At 46.0% G+C, this 19,404-nt stretch overlaps 3 protein-coding genes across 7 annotated transcripts; 1 reads left to right on the forward strand and 2 right to left on the reverse strand.

Moving 5' to 3' along the window:
* The first annotated feature begins 552 nt into the window (after positions 1-552).
* On the forward strand, positions 553-7,083 carry BTBD18 (BTB domain containing 18). The gene is made up of 2 exons (XM_021685445.2): positions 553-676; positions 5,024-7,083. The coding sequence occupies exons 1-2, from the start codon at positions 553-555 to the stop codon at positions 7,081-7,083; spliced, it is 2,184 nt and encodes a 727-aa protein (XP_021541120.1).
* A 516-nt stretch (positions 7,084-7,599) lies between these two features.
* SELENOH (selenoprotein H) lies at positions 7,600-9,566 on the reverse strand. The gene is made up of 4 exons (XM_021684858.2): positions 9,287-9,566; positions 9,055-9,200; positions 8,807-8,937; positions 7,600-8,025 (listed from the first exon to the last, which is right to left on the reverse strand). The coding sequence occupies exons 1-3, from the start codon at positions 9,406-9,408 to the stop codon at positions 8,837-8,839; spliced, it is 369 nt and encodes a 122-aa protein (XP_021540533.1). The 5' UTR covers positions 9,409-9,566; the 3' UTR covers positions 7,600-8,025; positions 8,807-8,836.
* Positions 9,567-10,001: 435 nt separating this feature from the next.
* On the reverse strand, positions 10,002-19,250 carry TMX2 (thioredoxin related transmembrane protein 2). Of its 5 annotated transcripts, XM_044919236.1 has the most exons (9): positions 18,987-19,198; positions 17,969-17,998; positions 13,408-13,416; positions 12,937-12,997; positions 12,233-12,309; positions 11,889-11,995; positions 11,637-11,702; positions 11,415-11,544; positions 10,002-10,869 (listed from the first exon to the last, which is right to left on the reverse strand). In XM_044919236.1, exons 1-9 carry the CDS (start codon positions 19,173-19,175, stop codon positions 10,723-10,725), a joined length of 816 nt encoding a protein of 271 aa, XP_044775171.1. In that variant the 5' UTR covers positions 19,176-19,198; the 3' UTR covers positions 10,002-10,722. The 5 variants fall into 5 exon arrangements, with proteins under 5 accessions (XP_044775171.1, XP_021540532.2, XP_044775168.1 ...); XM_021684857.2 differs by lacking the exons at positions 13,408-13,416; positions 17,969-17,998 and adding an exon at positions 12,579-12,692 and having other exon boundaries at positions 18,987-19,250; XM_044919233.1 differs by lacking the exons at positions 13,408-13,416; positions 17,969-17,998 and adding an exon at positions 12,579-12,692 and having other exon boundaries at positions 11,415-11,565; positions 18,987-19,250.
* Positions 19,251-19,404: the final 154 nt, after the last annotated feature.

Raw genomic sequence — 19,404 nt, forward strand, 5'->3', positions numbered from 1 at the left:
ACCTATGGAACTCAGAAGTGTGTTGCTCAGGAAGAATATGAGTTGTCAGCACTGTAGGCACTGAGTCTGGCAATGTGAATGAAGAAGGTTTAAGGATAACAACAATAGCTACCATTTTAGAAGTGATAGTTATGTGTCAGGCACTCACAGTGCTAAGCAATTTTACCTGTATTGACTCATTTAATCTTTAAAACAGCCCTACCAGGTAAGTACTGTTATCATTACCATTTCATAGATGAGAAAAGTGAGACTCAGAAAAGTTAGGTCATTTGCCTGAGATTATACAGCTAAGCTAATAAATAATAGAACTGAGATTCAAATCTACAGTTGCTTCTAAGCTCCCACATGTAACCACTGTGATATTTCTTGAGAGACTTGGCACAATTTCTGGGCTTATGATAACTCAGCTCGTGGCTATTATCTCCCACTTTCAAGATTTTCCTACCATTTCAAAGACAAAAAACAAATTAGGTACAGCCATTCTTCTGAAATATACTTTCTCGTCCACAGGAATCTGATCTATGAAAACCTAGGAGGTTTGTTGAGACCAACATGTGCTCTCCCGCCAGTTCCAAAATCCTATACAGGAATCCCCGGTTTCTCCGGTTAGCTTTTCTGCAGCTTCATCACCAGCAACAGACTGGTGTGTTCTGTGATGTCCTTCTGCAGGCAGAAGGTAAGACACTAGTGCGGACTCAATTGAAAAGTCACTATAGAATACTCACTGTAGAATAAGATAAAATGAGTTCAGGGCCGGGGAGTAGAGCACAAAACCAAGAAAATGTATTATTGCCCTTGAGCACTATAAGTTATTTGGTAAAGAGCTGTTTGTTTCTAGGACAGTTACTGTTTCCAAGAGTGAAAATGAGACTGTGCTTTTTCTCTTAAAAAATGTAAGTGGGGGGGCACCTGGGTGGCTCAGTCATTAAGCTTCTGCCTTCAGCTCAGGTCATGATCTCAGGGTCCTAGGATCGAGCCTCACATCTGGCTCCCTGCTCCACAGGCAGCCTGCTTCTCCCTCACCCACTCCCCCTGCTTGTGTTCCCTCTCTTGCTGTGTCTCTGTCAAATAAATAAATAAAATCTTTAAAAAAAAAAGTAAGTAGGGGGGTGCCTGGGTGGCTCAGTTGGCTAGGCATCTGCCTTCGGCTCAGGTCATGATCTCAGAGTCCTGAGTCTGGCTCCCTCCTCAGTGGGGAGTCTGCTTCTCCCTTTCCCTCTGCCCCTCCCCCTGCTCCTACTCTCAAATAAATAATTTTTTTTTTTTTAAGATTTTATTTATTTATTTGACAGAGAGAGGCACAGTGAGAGAGGGAACACAAGCAGGGGGAGTGAGAGAGGGAGAAGCAGGCTTCCCGCCGAGCAGGGAGCCCGATGCGGGGCTCGATCCCAGGACCCTGGGATCATGACCTGAGCCGAAGGCAGACGCTTAACGACTGAGCCACCCAGGCGCCCCAAATAAATTTTTTTTATTTAAGATTTTATCTATTTATTTGACAGAGAGATAGCAAGAGCAGGAACACAAGCAGTGGGGAGTGGGAGAAGGAGAAGCAGGCTTCCTGCTGAGCAGGGAGCCCGATGCGGGGATTGATCCCAGGACGCTGGGATCATGACCTGAGTTGAAGGCAGACGCTTAATGACTGAGCCACCCAGGCGCCCCTCAAATAAATAAAATCTTTAAAAAAAAAAAATGAAAGTAGGGGCACCTTGGTAGTTCATATCGTTAAGCATCTGCCTTTGGCTCAGGTCATGATCTCGGGTCCTGGGAAGGATCCCTGTGTCTGGCTCCCTGCTCAGCGGAGAGTCTGTTTCTCACTCCAGCACCCCCCACACACACTCCCCCCCTCCCCCCCGCTGGTTGGTTCTTTCTCTCAAGTGAATAAATAAAATCTTTTTAAAAAATGAAAGTAATGTAAAGTTTAGTAAGCATAGAAATTCTGTAAAAGGTGGATAATAATAATGTAATGAGATGATTGTGAAGATGGAGTTAACATACATACAGCACTTAGAACAACACTTTTAATATACTAAGCACAATATAAGTGTTAGACAATACTATTACATATTTTCCCATTTTCTTGCCAAGCTTCTGATTAATTTTTCTCATCTTCAAATTGATGGTTTTTGTTGTTTGTTGTTAGACCTAAAAATATAGTTTATTTCCACCCCTTTTCTTTACACTTGAAATGTTCAGTCGGTATGAAGTAGAGCCTGGTATCATGTATTTCTGTTGGTTTTTTTAAGTAGGCTCCATGCCCAGCGTGGAGCCCAGTGAAGGACTTGAACTCATGACCCTGAGATCAAGACCTGAGCTGAGATCAAGAGTCGAACCCCTAACCACCTGAGTCTGGTATTCTAAAAAAAGCCCAAAACTAGGAGTCAAAGTCTTAGCTTTGTTACTTAGAAGCTGAGTGACAAATGGGCAAGTCCCACTTCATCTCTCTGGAGCTCAGTTTCTTCATTTATAAAAAAGGATTATGACAGCCATCATCGTGTAGCACTCTATACTTTGAAGAGTACATACAGTATCATCTAGTGTCTCATTTAATTCTTACAACAGCCTTGTGAGGTAATGTTAATATGATTCCAGTTCTATAGATGAGTTGAGGCTTTGGGAGTTAAGTGATTTGCCTGTTGGTGCTCTTAGTAAGTAGAGTTGGGATTCATTCCTTAATTCAAAATAAAAAAAAATCAATTGCCTGTTGTTTGTTAGAACAGTGTACTAGCATGGGCATACAGTATATATGAAGATAAAATCCCTCCTTGTACAGAAATCATGAAAAGGGGAGAGAAACCCTGAGATAACCAGTGGATCCAAGTAACTGTGCAATATAACAACATTGGAGTAAGTAAAGGCTGATACAGGAGCACAAGAGAGGGGCACCTTCCCAGACGTGAGGAGGTTGGGGGACAGGGGTTAGGGTGATTTTCTTGGAGAAAATAACCTCTTAGTGGAGATCTGGAGGACAAACAGGAGTAGGAGGAAGTGGGAAAAGATTTTCCCAGGCAGAGAGAACAGCATGTACAGAGATACGGCCAAGGATTTGTGAGTGGTTCACTATGGCTAGAGGGCAGACTCCAAGAAGTGTATTGATGAGAGATACGGCTAGAGAAATTAGCAGCAATGTGTAAGTTCTGAAGTGTTATGCAAAGGAAGTAGGTCTTATCCTCAGAACATTGGGAAATTTTTTTTTTTTAAGATTTATTTATTTATTTTAGAGAGTGTGCATGCAAGCAGGGAGGGGCTGAGGGAGAGGGGGAGAGAAAATCTCAAGCAGACTCCCTGCTGAGTGTGGAGCCTGATGCAGGGCTCAATCCCATTACCCTGAGATCATGACCCAAAATGAAACCAGGAGTCAGACACTCAACTGACTGAGCTACCCAGGCACCCTGGGAAATGTATTTAAAGGTATTAAGAAGGTCATGATCAGATGTCTACTTGGGCTGCATGAGAAGAATTATTGGATTGTTGTTGAGTCCAGATAGGAGGCCATTTTGGAATCCAGAGTGGGAATGGTGGGCTAAAACTAAGGCATTGAGAATAGAGAAAAATGTATGGTTTATAAACAAAAAGCATTTACAAAACTTGGGGCAGTTAAGGGCATAGGCTCTGTAACCAAACTCTCTGGGTTCACATCCCCTCCGTGTGACTTGCTAACTGTGTAACTGTGATGGGTATGTTACTTAGCTATGCCACGGTTTACTCATCTGTAATAACAGCTACTTCACAGAATTGCAGTGAAGAGTAAATGAATGAATACTGGTAAAACCCTTACTTAGTACATTACATGGCACGCAATAAGGACTCAAGAAATAGTTTGTTGTTGTTTTTTTTAAAGATTAATGTTTGAGGGGCGCCTGACCGGCTCATTCAGTGGAGCTTGTGACTGTTGATCTCAGGGTTTTGAGTTTGATCCCTATGTTCGGTGTAGAGATTACTTTAAAGTAAGAATCTTTAAAAATAAATAAAAATTAATGTTTGATTAGACACAGTAGGTAAAGGAGAACAATCAAAGATGACTTGTAGTTTCCAGGCTTGGGCAGCTGGATAAAGTGGATACTTATTTTGAAGTAAGAAATGGGAGGTTTTGGGGTTAGGGAATGGAGTTCACTTTCTAGAAAGGTTGATGCAGGCTATGGCATGTTTAGTGTCTCAGGAAAAAGGTATCTGGGCAGAAGTAGGACCTGGGAGTCAGCCGCAAGCCTTTGGAAATTGAAGCCAGACTGAGATTGCCAAGGAAGTGCTCATAAAGAAGGTGGCTGAGGACAGATGACTGCCTGGTAGGCAGTGCCTAAGAGGGTCAGGAGAGAATTGAATCCTGATTGTCTATATCCAAAGCTCACATTCTATTACAGCTTCTATAAAATTTTTTAAACTCTCATGTGAGTCTAAAAAAAATTTGATCCCCTCCTTTGTGTCAAGCAGTGGGTTTACCTCGGAGAGCAAGACAGGTATAGTCCCTGTCCTCATAGAGCTTCACTTCAGTGAAGGAGGTGACACTTACAATATGGATAGCTATAAGTGCTCTGATAGCTAGAGTACCTCTCTGTGCCCAGGAGCACCTAACCTAGACTTGAGGTGGGATGGGGATAAGCTTTCTGAAAGAAGTAACGTCCAAACTAGATTTTCAGGGTTTGTTTTTAAGATTTTATTTATTTATTTGAGAGAGAGAAAGAGCAGGAGCGGTGGGGGAGGGGGGGGCAAACAGAGAGGGAGCAGACTCCCCTCTGAGTAGGGAACCTGACGCGTTTCTTGATCCCAGAACTCTGAGATCATGACCTGAGCCAAAGGCAGACAGTCAACCAACTGAGCCATCCAGGGCCCCTAAACTGGATTTTGAAGGATAAAATGGAGTTAGCTGGGTAATGACAGAAGGTTCCAGGCAGACAGAAGGAACAAATTTCTATTTGAACTCCCATGGAGGAAAACTGAGAGAAAGGGCAGCACACTTGGGTAATAAAGACTCTGCTTAGCCCATGAACATGCCAGTTTGCATGAGATAACAAAGTGGATTTCCTTCCAGGTGAGGCAGTCCCAGCTCATTGCTGCATCCTGTCAGCCTGCAGCCCCTTCTTCACAGAGCGCCTGGAGCGGGAGAGGCCAGCTCAGGGTCGGAAGGTGGTGCTGGAGTTGGGGGGCTTGAAGATCAGGACACTCAGGAAGCTGGTGGACTTCTTGTATACCTCAGAGATGGAAGTATCTCGAGAAGAAGCCCAGGATGTGCTTTCTGCTGCCCGTCAGCTCCGTGTATCTGAGCTAGAATCCCTTCAGCTAGAGGGTGGGAAGTTGGTGAAGGCCCCCCAGGGCCGAAGACTGAACCGGGAGTGCTTACAGCCTCCAAGTGCAGCACCAATCTCTGCCAGGGTGGTGGCATCCAGCCGCCGCCCTCGGACTCCACTGCCTACAACCCAGACTCCTTGTCCTCTTGGGCCAGTGAGATTGAAGTCCTCAGGGAAGGAGGAGGGGCCCCTGGAGAAAAGCAACCGACAGAATGCAGAGAATTTGTCTGGCAATCTGCTCAAGAAGAAGGCCAGAGCTTGCCCAACTCCACAAGACAAAAGCTCTTCACCATCAAGCCACAGTCAGGGACCAAGAGAGAACAAGAGTGACCCTGCCCTTGCTCCTACAGCACTTTCCCCACCCAGTATGTATCCCTCTGTGGATGAGCGGCTATTGCCCAGAAAGATCAGACTGAGTCGCTCAAAGCCGTCTCCTGATATCTGTACATCCAAGCCTTCCAGCATGGTAAGTGGACCTAGCTCAGTACCCACAGCCCCTGGCCGGCGCCTTTGGCGGCAGAAGAGTATAAATAAATTACCAGAGGACAAGGAGAAACCAGGGGGAGCTAGTCCTCTACAGAGCATCCCAAGCCCGTCTGGCCTTGGAAAGACAGGTGGGAGCAAGAAGCGGAGCCCTGAAGTCAGGGCACCGAACTCCGACTCTGCAGAAGAGGGGCAGGTTGGAAGAGTGAAACTTCGGAAGATTGTCAATGGGACATGCTGGGAGGTGGTACAAGAGCCTCCCCTCAAAAACTCTCAAGATAGCCCTCAGATCCCAGAACCTCAATACTCAGAAGAGCCTGCGAGTACTCAGCCATCCTCACTTAATGAGCAGGAACAGTCATCTTTTCGGGTAGACCTGTGTCAGGACTCCCCAGTGTGCTCTAGGCTCCAAGACATTCTGCTCTCTGCTAGCCACTCCCCAGACCACCCAGTGGTGAAGTCCGAGTTCGGGTCCAGTCCAGAACTGGTAGGGAAGGAACCCGGGTTGGATATTGACTGCAGAGAGCCCTATGCTTTTGACACAGACCTGCTGGGGCAGCCCTGCGAAGCCGAGGAGTACCGCATCACAAGTGCTGCTGCCACCAGTGAGCTGGAGGAGATCCTGGACTTCATGCTGTGTGGCTCAGACATTGAGCCCCCCATAGGGTCTCTGGGAAGTCCTGGAGCCGAGGGCTGCAGGACCCCTAGCTATCACCTGACAGAAACAGGAAAGAACTGGATCGAAGGGGAGGAATGGTGTTTGCCGGACATGGAACTCTGGCCCAGGGAGCTCACAGGATTGGAAAAGGAACCTGTTGGTGAGAACAATGAGCCAATTGAGCCCTTTAGCCCCCTTGTTATGTCCTCTGAGAACAAAGAGCCAATTGAGTCCCTTAGCCCCCTTGTCATACCCTCTGAGGTGAGTGAAGGGGAGGTACTTTCAGTAGGAGGCTCTTGGACTCCAGATCTAGAAATTACCAGTTCCCAACCACTGGATGGTCAGAGAGATAAGCTTCATATTGACTCTCTTGACCTTCCCCAAAGGTCCTATGAGGACCTCTCACCTCCCTGTTCAAACTGGATGGATACTAGGCCAGAAGTGTCCCTAAGTATGGATGAGGTATTGTATCCTGCTCCAGAGGCAGGCAAGGAGGTACTTGGCAACTCTGAGTTGTTGGACCCACTTCCTGCCAGCTCCGAAGAGGAAGAGATTGATGTGGTGGACTGGACATCAGAGGGGAGGCTGGTGCCCACTGGTATTCCCTCTGTGTGGCCCGACCCTTCCTCAGAGTCAGATACAGAGGTGGACATACTCACGTAGAACAGGAAGTGCAGGTTAGGGCCAGTGGGAGGGTGGGAAATGTTGGCTAGCAAAAGGTTTATTGGCAGAGGCTAGCACGTGCCCTGTCCTCTTAGCACAAGAGGCAGGTGTACTCCTAGTTCTCTTTAGGTCCCTTCCTCTCCTCCCCAGGCTTTGGGAGCCAGGCAAAAGTGTACCGTGGGTACGAAATTATGAACTTGAACCATCTTATTTCTTTGTAGTCTATTTTCCAGTTAGTGATAAACAAGTGAAACTACAAACTGTGTGGTCCCCAACTGTACTGGGTCATAAATAACAATCAACACCAGGTCTCCTAAGTTATGAGGCGTCTAGTCACTGCTAATTCAGTAATAAATGAGAAAGAATACCCTCTGTGAAACAGAAAATGTTCCAGAAGGTGTGAAACAGTGCTGGGGTGGAACAAGTGGGTATGAGTAACAGGACATTTTCCCAAACCTAATGTATGTGGCTTATTCAATCCAGTATGGGAGGTCTAGCCAAACCTCTGCAGAGGCCAAAAAGACGTAACTTCCATCATCACTTCCAAGAAGTGAGTTGAAAAAGACAGATGCTTTTTAAAAAAAATAATTTACTTTTTTTCCCCCCACAGTTTTTGCAAGTATTTCACATGATCTACCAGAGAACCTAGGAGCTCCAGGTTAATTTGTGACCTCAGAATATGAAAAATACAAGGGGAGCCAATCCCACAAAAGGCTGGTTTTGTCCATTTCTTACCATAAGATTGAGTTTTACTTTATTATGCAGATACTTTATTTCAATTTTTATTAAACCAAATCCAAGAACTTTTCAATGCCTTACTAGAGGGTTGCCTCACAACTGAACCATCCTTTCTGGAGGGGAAGAAACCATGGCTTCAGGTACATGACTGAAATTTTGGCCATGTTCCATCATAAATGCTCCAACACCACCAGGGACAGGAGGCTGTAAACATGACAGGCGAAAAAAAGGTTAGAGCAGGGGTCCAGGCAATCCTAAAGCCTGAGGAAGCTGTGCCCCCCACCCTAGAACCCACAAACCCAGGGGGAGTTCAAGGATTGCATCCTCCCCCACATTTTACTCAGCATATCAAGTGCCTGACAACAATGTCCAAGTACTAGGGATAAAGACCAGTCAAATCCTTGGGGCCACGAGTGACACTACTGTAGTTTTCACATGGGATTAACAGAAAACATACTACGAACAAAAAACACAAAAAGGTAGGGTAGGGGTAAGCACACGTGAGGTTACACAAAAATTGTGCCAGTAATGAGGGGGAAAATAACAAAAACAAGTGTCAACGACCTTAACTCACAAAAGAGGAAACCGGTGGGGTTTACACCACCAACTTCATGAAACAAATGCCATCAGGTGTGCAAAATAAATTTCTAACAAATACAAAAACGGTCCGTACCCACCCCCCACCCCCACCCCCCGCCAGGGCAATAACCGCCATCTTCAAAGGGCACAACTTGCATTTCTATAAAGAGCCATTCACATTACCATCAGCAGCCTACAACTTAGCTCAAAGACAGTGAAACACGCAGTTAGCAAAGGGCACACTAAGAGAAAACAATTTTACTGCCGATTTCTATTTTTCCTACCAGCAGAAAGGGGAAATCCTGAGCAAGAAAAGAGTTACAAGTTGTAGATCATGTGTGAAATGAGAGGACTGTGAGGGCTGCTTCGCAAATACCCCAAATCCACCCCTACCCCCCCTTCATACCTCAGCGCGAGGACTTCTGCCCAACACACCCTACGAAAGGTGCTTCTTCAACTCCTTCACCACCTCTTGAGGCTCAGGGAACTTGAGTTTGCGTGGGGGCCCCTTCTTAATCCCAGTCCAGAGCTCCACACCTGGGAAGAGACCAAGGAAGCGAAGTCACTTTGGAATGCACCAGCATGTCCCCCAAATGCCGAGGTGCCCGCGGGCTGAGCCCAGCGCCTCCCGCCTGCTCCCGGGCCGCCACTCACTGCTGCCGTCTGGGCGCAGCAGCGTCACCTCGAAGCTGCCCCTCCGGGGCTTGGCAGGATTCACCTCCACCGGAAGCTCCGGGGTCTCCAGGCGCAGCGCCTGGCTCAGGGCCGCGGCGTTGCGCCCGTAGACGCGTCAGCTCGTGCTAGAGAGAGATGGGGAAGGTCAGAGGCTGGGGCCTTGGCCTGCGACGCCCTGGCCCGCCTCCCCGGGTTTCTCCAGACCCCTCACCAATGCTCGATCACGACGGTCGCGGCCTCCACTGCCTTCCGGCCGCCCGCCGGCTTCTCCTGTTTCGCCGCCGCCGCGACCACCGCCACCTCGGCCTTCCGCTTTCTGCCCCGAGAAGCCATGGGCCTGGAGCCCGGCAGGGAGCCGAGCCGAGCCGGGCGCGAATAGGGGTCCGGCCAACACAGCTCCGAGCTCCAAACCACAGGCCAGGAAGCCCGCCGCCGGGACAAAGCGTCTCCCTAGCTGCGCAAAGCGTTGCCGAGAGCACACGTGGTCTGGAGGCGGGCTCCCTGGGCACAACCATTCTGCCCGCGGCGGGGGGGAGCTAGAGAGCCCCAGACCGAACCACCCGCGCTTGCGGAGGGGCGCGGACTAGGCAGCTCCGAAACAATCCTGGCTTCACATAGGCGTTTCTGTAAGCCTCCGTCGGGCTAAATAGCGTGGACCACAACACACAGACCCCACCCCCGCCGACACACCTGCTCCCTGGAAACCGCGGGCCAATCCCAAAGCAAACCCACAACCTAACTCGGCGAGGTCAGTACTCCGGGATTACTATAACTAGCATTCCCTGACTCTCCCTGATCCTGGGGACCAGTGCCGGGCAGTTGGAGAAACTCATCAGGATGGCCTTTGAAGTTGAGGAGGAGATATGCACTTCCTCTGCAATGGCCAGGCTTTTCGAATGGGCGAGGAACACACAGAGGCGCAAACAAAAGGAAATCCCAGTTTCTTTATTATGGAAAACCATCAACTGGGTGTTGGGAGTAGGTAGGAGAGTAAGTGAAACCCCATTCCTGCCCCAGGGCTTTCTCCGGGAGGCCCCACCACACAAAGGAATGTCTCAAACCCATTCCCCTTCTTCCCAAACTCCAGAAAATAGGGGGATTATTCAATATTATCTTCAATGAGTACACTCAGTGGTTAAAGGTGTCTCCTTGGGACCAGTGGCAAAATTAGCCTTATACTTTTTAAAGAAGGCCACAGGCCAAGCCAGAAGTGCCTAAATAAGCAAGGGTCCTTGAGGGAAAAATCCTAGCGCAGACTCCATACACAGGCATCTTCTGTTAGGTTGAATATAATTTAAGCAGACTGTGTAGGTCCACTAAGAGGAGGGATGAAAACACAGCATGGTGGAGACAGGTGAGTGGTGGACAGTAACTGATAACTGACCCAAGTTTGGAGGGAAAGCATTTCCTCATCCATGGTGGATTTCTCCCTTCTTCCAGTGAAAGTTGGCCACAGCAGTGGAGGCCATCCTGGAGGATGCCTGTCAATTCCCTGGAAGCCTCTTTAAAATCCAGAGCAGCCCCCTGCCCCACTCAGGGGTAGCCAAAGGAGAAAACATAAATAAAAGGCCCAGGCCTCACGCAAGGCTTGTGGTTACAGGAGGGGCAGCGCCTCAAAGGTGAGGAAGTACTGACAAGGCAGGGATTCTATTTGTCCTTCTTGCTTTCCCCATCTGGCACTTCTGTGGGGGTTGAGGCTGCGGGCTGCTCCTCAGGGGTATTATCTCCAGCCTTTGATAGCTTCTTGGCCCGTTGATACAGTTCATTCAAATTGAATTCTCGGATCACATTCTCCTGCACAAAAGAGGTACATACGCACATCAGGGTTCTGGTTGGAGAGTCCTTACTGGGAAGTAAGAAGTATTTAGACACAGTCTAGGAAAGAAGGAAGGAAAGGACAGAAATCTACTCTAAACTAACTCTCCTTTTTTGGGTACCTGGAAGTGTCAACCCTGTACAGTTAAGTACCCACTATGTGACAACCACTGTGCCAAGAATTACAGCTACATTATTTAATGTCCTCTACAAAACAACCCTGCGATCCAAGTGTTACTCTCTTCAATTTACTGCTAAGGAACCTCAGGCCTACAGACTATACTGACAAGGCCTTTGAGACTGAATCTTAATTAATAACTGTTCCCCTGTACTAGGAGTTCTGGCACACAGTAGAAGCACAACAAATTTGCTAAGTGTACTCGTGAATGAAATCTGGTAACTAGTCCACACTCTCAAAACTAGTGGGCCAAGTGGCAGAGCCAGGAATCAAACCCAGGCTGGGCTCCAAAGCCCATTACTGTTCTACACCCTTCTCCAAACCACTCGCTCACTCTTTCAGATACCTCAGAGAAGGTCCAAGAGACAGCTCGTCCTTTCTTGTCAATCTGTGGCCGCCGCATGACCTCCTTGCCACCTTGGAATAGGATCAGGGTAGGGAGCTGCTTGGTGAGGGGCGACGTGCTCACTTTGTACCTACAGGGCCCAGAAAGTACTCTATAAATGCATCTGTCTACATCACTCCAAGTGATTTACTGCTCAGACCCTCTGTCCAGGCCCTTACATACCGTGTACTAACATCAGTGTAGCGTCCAACATCCACCTTCCCAAAATTTAGCCCTGTACAGTTGTACCTAAGAAAAATATATTATTTAACATAATGAAAGAAGAAAATGGGTCAAGGGAAGTGGAAATACAGATATTTGCGGAGGGGGGGGAGAAACGCCTTTGGTTACAATGTGCAGAAATCAAAGCCAAAAACACTGAGAGGGAAAGTACAGCACCTCTGCTCCCATCATCCCTCCCTATACAGTACTCACTTGAGGGAGAGGTCAGCATAGATAGGAGCAAACGACTGGCAGTCATTAGACCAATTGGCAAAGAACTCCACAATCCAAGTGACCCTCTTGTCCCGCTCTAGCTCTTCCTGCCACACACAGGGAAGAAACAGTGAGCTGGATCACACAGGCTCCCAGAAAGGTTCAGACTTGAGCATCTAATTCCTCACCCTGGCTTTCCCTCCCCCATCTCCCTAGCTCCAGTAAGGATCCACAGTGCTCTTGACTTCCATTCTGAAGCAGTTACTCCTCCTAGTGAGTAAAAAGCACAACTACAAAATCACCCACAAGGGACCCAAGAAACAGGAGAGAGGAAGAGAACTCACATCAATGGTTTTATCACTGAAGTACTTAATGTACTCAGGGCCCATATACAGGGGAGGTTTGCACGTCATCAGGAACACTAAACACGGAAAAAAGAGGTCAGAGGAAACATATAAGGCCTGCAGCAGGGGATTTACTTTCAAACTGAGTCAAAGATTTTAGGCACCAAAGAATACACTTTGTGGACGGACATATGCAGACCACTGACACATTCTCTTCTTCTTAAAGTTTCTGTAGATTCTTATCACCTGAGCCACATACATAATTAATGAAGTATAAGATATGGAAGAAGGGTATGGAGAGACTTGTCTAGGGTTGGAATTTGGTTCCCACAACCAGTCTCCTTACCTATGCAGAGTGTGATGTAAAGCAGGCCCATGCGAATATCCAGACGGAAGAAAAGAATTGCATTGGCCACTTTACTAAACATGAAGATGTTGCCTATATGTTGCTCCACAGTGACTGAAACACAAAGATGTCACAGGTCAGGCTGGGCAGCATACTCCTATATCCTGTTTTGTCACTCTTCCTGTGGTACTTTGAAATGGGAGAGGGGGAAGAGGATAAAAGTCCAAGATCAAATTCAGCCCTGGCATGGAATAAGGGACTCATTCACCAAATAATGCCCCTCTCATAACAAGAATGAAAGCAGCTCTGGAGGGCATGTGGCCTAAGCTCAAGAAACTGAGGAGCAGGCTAAACTTACTGGATCTGCGGTTCTTCATCATCACAATGGCACTGAGGAACATCAGGATCTCCACTTCTCTCTGGAACAGAATCAAAGTGACAGGAATGCCATAAACACCGATGCTTTGGGTGGGTGAGGGAGCCCAATATGGAATAAAAACCAACAGAGATCCAAATTGGGAATGGTACCAGTAAAGAAATAACTGGAGTTGGCGAAGATGTGGTGGGAAAAACACCAGTCAGGTTCTACCCTGCTACAAACCGGCTGGTGCCCTTTGGCAGATCACTTCACCTCTGAGCTTTGCTTTCCTCAGTGGAACAGTATCTGTCTCAAAATGTTACTGTGAGGAGTAAATGAGATAATGGGTATGAAAGAACTGCATAAAGCCTAGTACCGTATAATACTGTAAGACAATATTACCAACACAAAATAAAACAAAATAAATAAAAGTTTTCCAGGGAAACTTCTTCTGTAATATTCCATTAATACAATATCTGGCTATTCCATTTTTTGGGCTTTGTTTACATTAAATCATTCCTCGCCATCCAATATTCAAAGTGATAATCCATGCACTTTTAATAGGATTTGAGAGCTGAAGGGGGCCTCTCAGAGCTTTAGAAGGCCGTTTTCAGTACCTTGGGCTTCCAGTTCTTTCTCACTTTCTAGGCTCTAAGGTCTGTGAGACAAACAATAATCATGAAAAAGAAACAAACAAGGTAATTTCATTGAAGAGTAAAGACTGTAATGCATAACAAGGACCCTGTGAAAGAAAGCATGGTAAGGGGGAGCAACTAGAGTCTAGATGGTCTGAGGCCTTCCAGACCTTTTTGTTTACAATATAGGAACCCAAATCACTATTTCACACAGAACCAATCAACTACAATTTACAACTAGAAGTCAGGGACCTTAGGTCCTGGGTTTTTAGCATCAGTCTCCAACAAAAAGTAACCGACTGGCTTTAGCAATAGACACATAAAGTGGGGGTTAGGGAATATGAAAGACCTTACTAAATATACCTGAGTGGAAAGCAGCACATTTTCACAAATGAAATTGGGTTACAATTGGCATATAACAAACGTGGAAAGATGAACTTAAAAGGAAAAAAAAAAAAAAAGGACCTGTGGTCAAGCAGGAGACCAAATGTAGGAATGAAAGGAAGAGTGTCTAAAGACAGTGGGTCAATGGCAGAGACTGGCTACGTATGCTCCAAACCCAGTTTCTGTTTCCTCCTGCACGTACTGCAGCTGGACTCTCAGTCTACTTGCATCCAAGTAGCACTGTGTGACTAGCATTCCTGCATGGAATGTGAGTGGAAGCGATGTGCCACGTCTGTGCGGGGCAGGAAGCAAGTGCGTGTCCTCATGTTCCAGCTTCCTGTGCTCCTCTGCTGGCTGGCTGATGACCCTAATGCCACAGGGGGAGGCAGAATGAGCCTGGGTTCCAGACAAACGGCATGAAGCAGAGCCCCTTTGGTTGTTCTGTTTGTTCCTTGTTTTTAAACTGTTTATTATGGAAAATTTCAAACATACATAAAAATAGGATACTAAAAGGTAGCAGAATGTGCCCCCCAAAATATGCTACTTTGGATTATTCTGCATTATAATTTTGAGCCTAAAAGCAATGAAGAAGTAGATACAAGAAAAGTTCCTTGCTCTCCCTCTATTTGTCTAAAAGCAAGACATACTTTATTTTTAGATTTTATTTATTAGAGAGAGAGAGAGCATGCGCACAAGTGTGGGGAGGGGCAGATGGGGAGGGAGGGGAAGAGAATCTCAAGCAGACTGTGCACTGGGCTCGGAGCCCCACACCCGGCTCAATCTCACAACCCTGAGATCACAACCTGAGCCAAAACCAAGAGTCACAAGATTAACTCACTGAGCTACCCAGTTGCCCCAAAGCAGGACATAAATGTTTTGAAAGTATTCCTCCAACCCTCTCTACCAGGACAAAAGTTAATCAAGGGAGACGATTTTAGACCCTATCAGCCTGGAAACAGCACCAGAGGAAACTAACAAAACAAACAAGAGCCTTTATCTACCATTAGTTTACCTTCCCACAGTTTGCTGTCTTTGGAAGCCTTTGTTCAGTCATTTCTCCAAAAATGTATTGCTTTTTGTTGAGGATGTGATATAAGCCAGAGTTCTAATCCACCTCTGAATTAATTCATTTTCCCTGGATATCTCCCATATATACACGAGGTATACATGTTAATAAACTTGTTTATCTTTTGTTTTTAATCTTTTATTACAGAGGTCTCAGCCAAGACCTCAGAAAGGTAGAGGAAAGGGGGCACCTGGGTGGCTCAGTCGTTAAGTGTCTGCCTTCGGCTCAGGTCATGATCCCAGAGTCCTCGGATCGAGCCCCGCATGGGGCTCCCTGCTCTGCAGGAAGCCTGCTTCTCCCTCTCCCACATCTCCCGCTTGTGTTCCTTCTCTCACTGTGTCTCTCTCTGTCAAATAAATAAATAAAATCTTTTTAAAAAAATTTTAAAAAAAAGGTAGAGGAAAATTTTCCTCCCCTACAATACTTTAATCCCTACTACTCAGATTTAACAGTAACATTTTGCCAAAACAGTTCCATTTCATCTATGCTACCCACTTTTTTTGGAAAAATTTAAAGCAAATTCTAACTATATCATTTCACCTGCAAATACTTCAGTGTGTCTCTCTTACAGATAAGGACTTTCTTTTTAAGGGGGAGAGGGGCAGAGGGAGAGGGAGAGAGAGAATCTTTTTTTTTTTTTTAAGATTTTGTTTATTTATTTGAGAGAGAGAGAATGAGAGAGAGCACATGAGAGGGGGGAGGGTCAGAGGGAGAAGCAGACTCCCTGCCAAGCAGGGAGCCCCATGCGGGACTCGATTCAGGGAGTCCAGGATCATGACCTGAGCCGAAGGTAGTCGCTAAACCAACTGAGCCACCCAGGTGCCCCAGGAGAGAGAGAATCTTAAGCAAGCTCCACACCCAGGCTAACCCGAGCAAAATCAAGAGTTGGATGCTTAACCAACTAAGCCACCCAGGCACCCCAAGGACTTTTTTTTTTAAAGAAGCCCCCCCTTTTTAAAGTTTATTTATTTGTTTTAGTAATCTCTACTTCCAATGAGGGGCTCAAACAACCCCAAGATAAAGAACTACATGCTCTTCCAACTGAGCCAGCCAGGCACCCTGGGACCTTTTTTTTTTTTTTTTAAACAAACCAAAATACCATTATCACACTTAACACAATTAATAATTCCTTACTGTCATTTAATATTTGGTCCTTCTTCAAATGATCCCAATAATTTCAAATTGTCTTTGTGCAGTTGTTTGTTCAAATCAGGAACAAGCAAACCAGATCCACACAATGCATTTGGCTTATGCGTTTCTTTGGGTTTTCTTTTATCTCTAAAGAATATCTATTCTTCCTTTTTACCCCAGGCTACTCATCTTTTAAAGACATTGAGTCATCTGTACTCTCAACTTTCCCACTTTCTGGATTTGGCTGCTTGCGAACTTATGGTATGTGTTCTTCTGATGATGATTTTCTATCTCCCATATTTCTTGTAAAGTGGCAATGAAATCTAGAGGCTTGAATACAATGAAATCCAAATCTTTTGCCAGAAATACATCATAGGTGGTGCTAGAGACTCCCTATTGCATCCCTTCAGAGGATACATCAACCTTTCATCTGATGGATTTAGCATCCACAGATGATCATTGCCTAGGTTTATTATTTCATTAGGGGTTGATAAATGCTTTTGTTGTTGTTTGGTTGGTTGGATTTTTCGTTTTTTTGTTTTGTTTTTTTAGTAAGCTCTATGCCCAACGTGGTGCTTGAACACATGACCCTGAGATCAAGGGTTGTATGCTCCACTGACTGAGCTAGCCAGGTACCTCTCTTAAATGATTTTTAAATTTTATCAATCCTTGGGACGCCTGGGTGGTTCAGTCAGTTAAGTGTCTGCCTTCGGCTCAGGTCATGATCCCAGGGTCCTGGGATGGAGCCCCGCGTCGGGCTCCCTGCTCAGCAGGGAGCCTGCTTCTCCCTCTGCCTGCCGCTCCCCCTGCTTGTGCTCTCTGTCTCTGACAAATAAATAAAATCTTTAAAAATAAGTAAATAGGGCGCCTGGGTGGCTCAGTCGTTAAGCGTCTGCCTTCGGCTCAGGTCATGATCCCAGGATCCTGGGATCGAGTCCCACATCGGGCTCCCTGCTCGGCAGGAAGCCTGCTTCTCCCTCTCCCACTCCCCCTGCTTGTGTTCCTGCTCTCGTTATCTCTCTCTCTGTCAAATAAATAAATAAAAATCTTTTAAAAAAATAAAAATAAGTAAATAAATAAACTTGTGTCACATCCCTGAAAATTTGAGGCTTGTTATTTTATTTTTATTTATTTACCTGTTATTGCTAACATTATTCACCTTAATATCCTAACTTTCCAGTCATCAAGGTAAATCAGTAAAACATGGATTTTCCAGGAAAACAAACACTGGTTATGAACTCTATGTAATTAATTTTTAAAAATTCCATCAGAGAAATAGTAAAATATAAAAAATTCCAGTATTTTGCATATTATTAAATGAGAGTATTCAGAGAAATTAGTTATATAAAACGTCCCTATACTTATTAAAATCTTTACTACTACCCACCTACATCTTTGAGTCCCATTTTGGTTAAATCCGTATGGAATCCAGCAGTCCTCCCTTATCTGTGGTTTTAGTAACCTCGGTCAACCACAGTCTGGACACAGATCATCCTCCTCCTGACTTATCAACAGAAGGTCAACAGTAGCCTAATGCTATGTTACAATGCCTATGTCATTCACCTCACTTCACGTCACCTCACTTTATCATCTGATATCATCATCATCAGAAGGATGAGTACAGTACGATAGGATATTTTAAGGGAGGGAGACAAAGAGATCACATTGACATAATCTTCATTACATTACTTTGTTATAATCGTTCTATTTTATTATTAGTTATTGTTGTTAATCTCTTACTGTACCTAAATTGCAAATTAATTTATCACAGGTATGTATGTATAAGACAAAATATCATATATATAAGGTCTGGTACTATCCAGGGTTTCAGGCAACCACAGGGGGTCTTGCAATGAATATCCACCGCCCCCCCCCCAGCTGCCCCAGATAAGGAGGGACCACTATAAAAATAGGATCATCTGAAGTAGCATGGGTACACTACACTTGAGCTTATCAGTAATACTGTCTGGGAAAGGACAGAGGAAGTATGAAAGCGTTAGCAAGGGATGGAGAATAAAAATAAGGGAGTGGGTTCTGGTAAAGGTCAAGACTCACTTTGGGGACTGGGAAAAAAGACAAAACCTCAGGCTGACCCTCCTCCCTCAGAACACTGCTGCAGCTGTACAGCTGAGAGCACCGAGCTTCAACTCATTTTTCTCCGCTCTCACTCAAGTACAGCAAGACTCGAGAGAGAGATTTCTTTACAGTTTTTTTTTTTTTACAATTTCTTTTCAACGGGTCTAACACTGTGTTCATTTCTGCATCCTCAGGATGCGGCAGAGTGCCTAGCAGATAGTGCATGCCCTGAAAATGTTAACTGAATTAAGAGACGGCTGATGGAGTGTGCAGGTAGTATGGCCAAAAGAGTGGTTTCAGGTCGCATTCACTCACTAGTTGACTCACTAGTGACTAGTTTGGCAACTCGCCTAGCCACGCCGAGATCAATTTCTCCATGAATAAAACGGGAGTACTACTACCCTCCTTGTTTACCTCACTGGCTCCTCAAGAGGCTTTATATAATGGGTAGCCTTGTAAAATACTGAACATGTGTAGAGTTTGGGTACAACTGTTGACCAACATGAATGGTGAGATGGAAAGAACCCTGGACTCAAGGATCCGAAGAGCCAGGCTGCTAAGCAAGTTCACCGGCTGTTTTCCCATCTTAATTAAGGATGAAGAGGTTTAGGCTCGATGATAGTCCAGGCCCTACATTCTAACAGTCTGTAAGTCCGCTACAGGCTCGGAACCTCAGGTATCCTCAAAAAGGGGAACCTCGGGGCTCCCGCATGCAACCTCGGGGAGCAGGGACAGTGAAGGTCGCGGGGTCCGCTCACCCAGTCAAAGTCACACGGGTTGCCGTCTTCGCGTTGCGTGGGGAGACTGTTGCAGAGAGGGGGTAGCTTCCTCACGAGTAGGAATGCAACAGAAAGCAGGGCTGACAAAAGATAGTAAGGTCGGGCCAGCCATCGTGAAAGCCGTGGCACCGAATACACCAGAGCAATTAAAGGTGCCAGGACCGCCATCTTTCCGGCTTTTGCGGCGCCCGCCCAGCTTCGGCGTCTGTAGGTCTGGTCCCGCCTCTCCCACCATTGAGACTTCCTTTGGGTCTAGTCTCGGATGCACCGCCTCTGCGCCCGGAAGTATATCTCTGATTGGACGCTGCGGCAGGTAGGGGGATTTGACACTTTATTGGTCAATCTAGCTGTCGCTTTCTCTAGTTAAGTCATTTTATTGGATATGCAACCGTGGCGA

Source organism: Neomonachus schauinslandi, chromosome 11, assembly GCF_002201575.2.
Source record: "Neomonachus schauinslandi chromosome 11, ASM220157v2, whole genome shotgun sequence".
Taxonomy (NCBI): Eukaryota; Metazoa; Chordata; class Mammalia; order Carnivora; family Phocidae; genus Neomonachus; species Neomonachus schauinslandi.

Excerpts from the sequence above, each read along its gene's own strand:
- TMX2 (XM_044919233.1), bottom strand. The coding sequence starts at position 19,175 with ATGGCGGTCCTGGCACCTTTAATTGCTCTGGTGTATTCGGTGCCACGG. Across the intron at positions 11,996-12,232 it reads TCAGTGATAAAACCATTGAT|GAAGAGCTAGAGCGGGACAA; the intron begins GTGAGTTCTCTT and ends TGTGTGTGGCAG. Across the intron at positions 11,703-11,888 it reads TATGCTGACCTCTCCCTCAA|GTACAACTGTACAGGGCTAA; the intron begins GTGAGTACTGTA and ends TATTTTTCTTAG.
- BTBD18 (XM_021685445.2), top strand. The coding sequence starts at position 553 with ATGTGCTCTCCCGCCAGTTCCAAAATCCTATACAGGAATCCCCGGTTT. Across the intron at positions 677-5,023 it reads TGTCCTTCTGCAGGCAGAAG|GTGAGGCAGTCCCAGCTCAT; the intron begins GTAAGACACTAG and ends ATTTCCTTCCAG.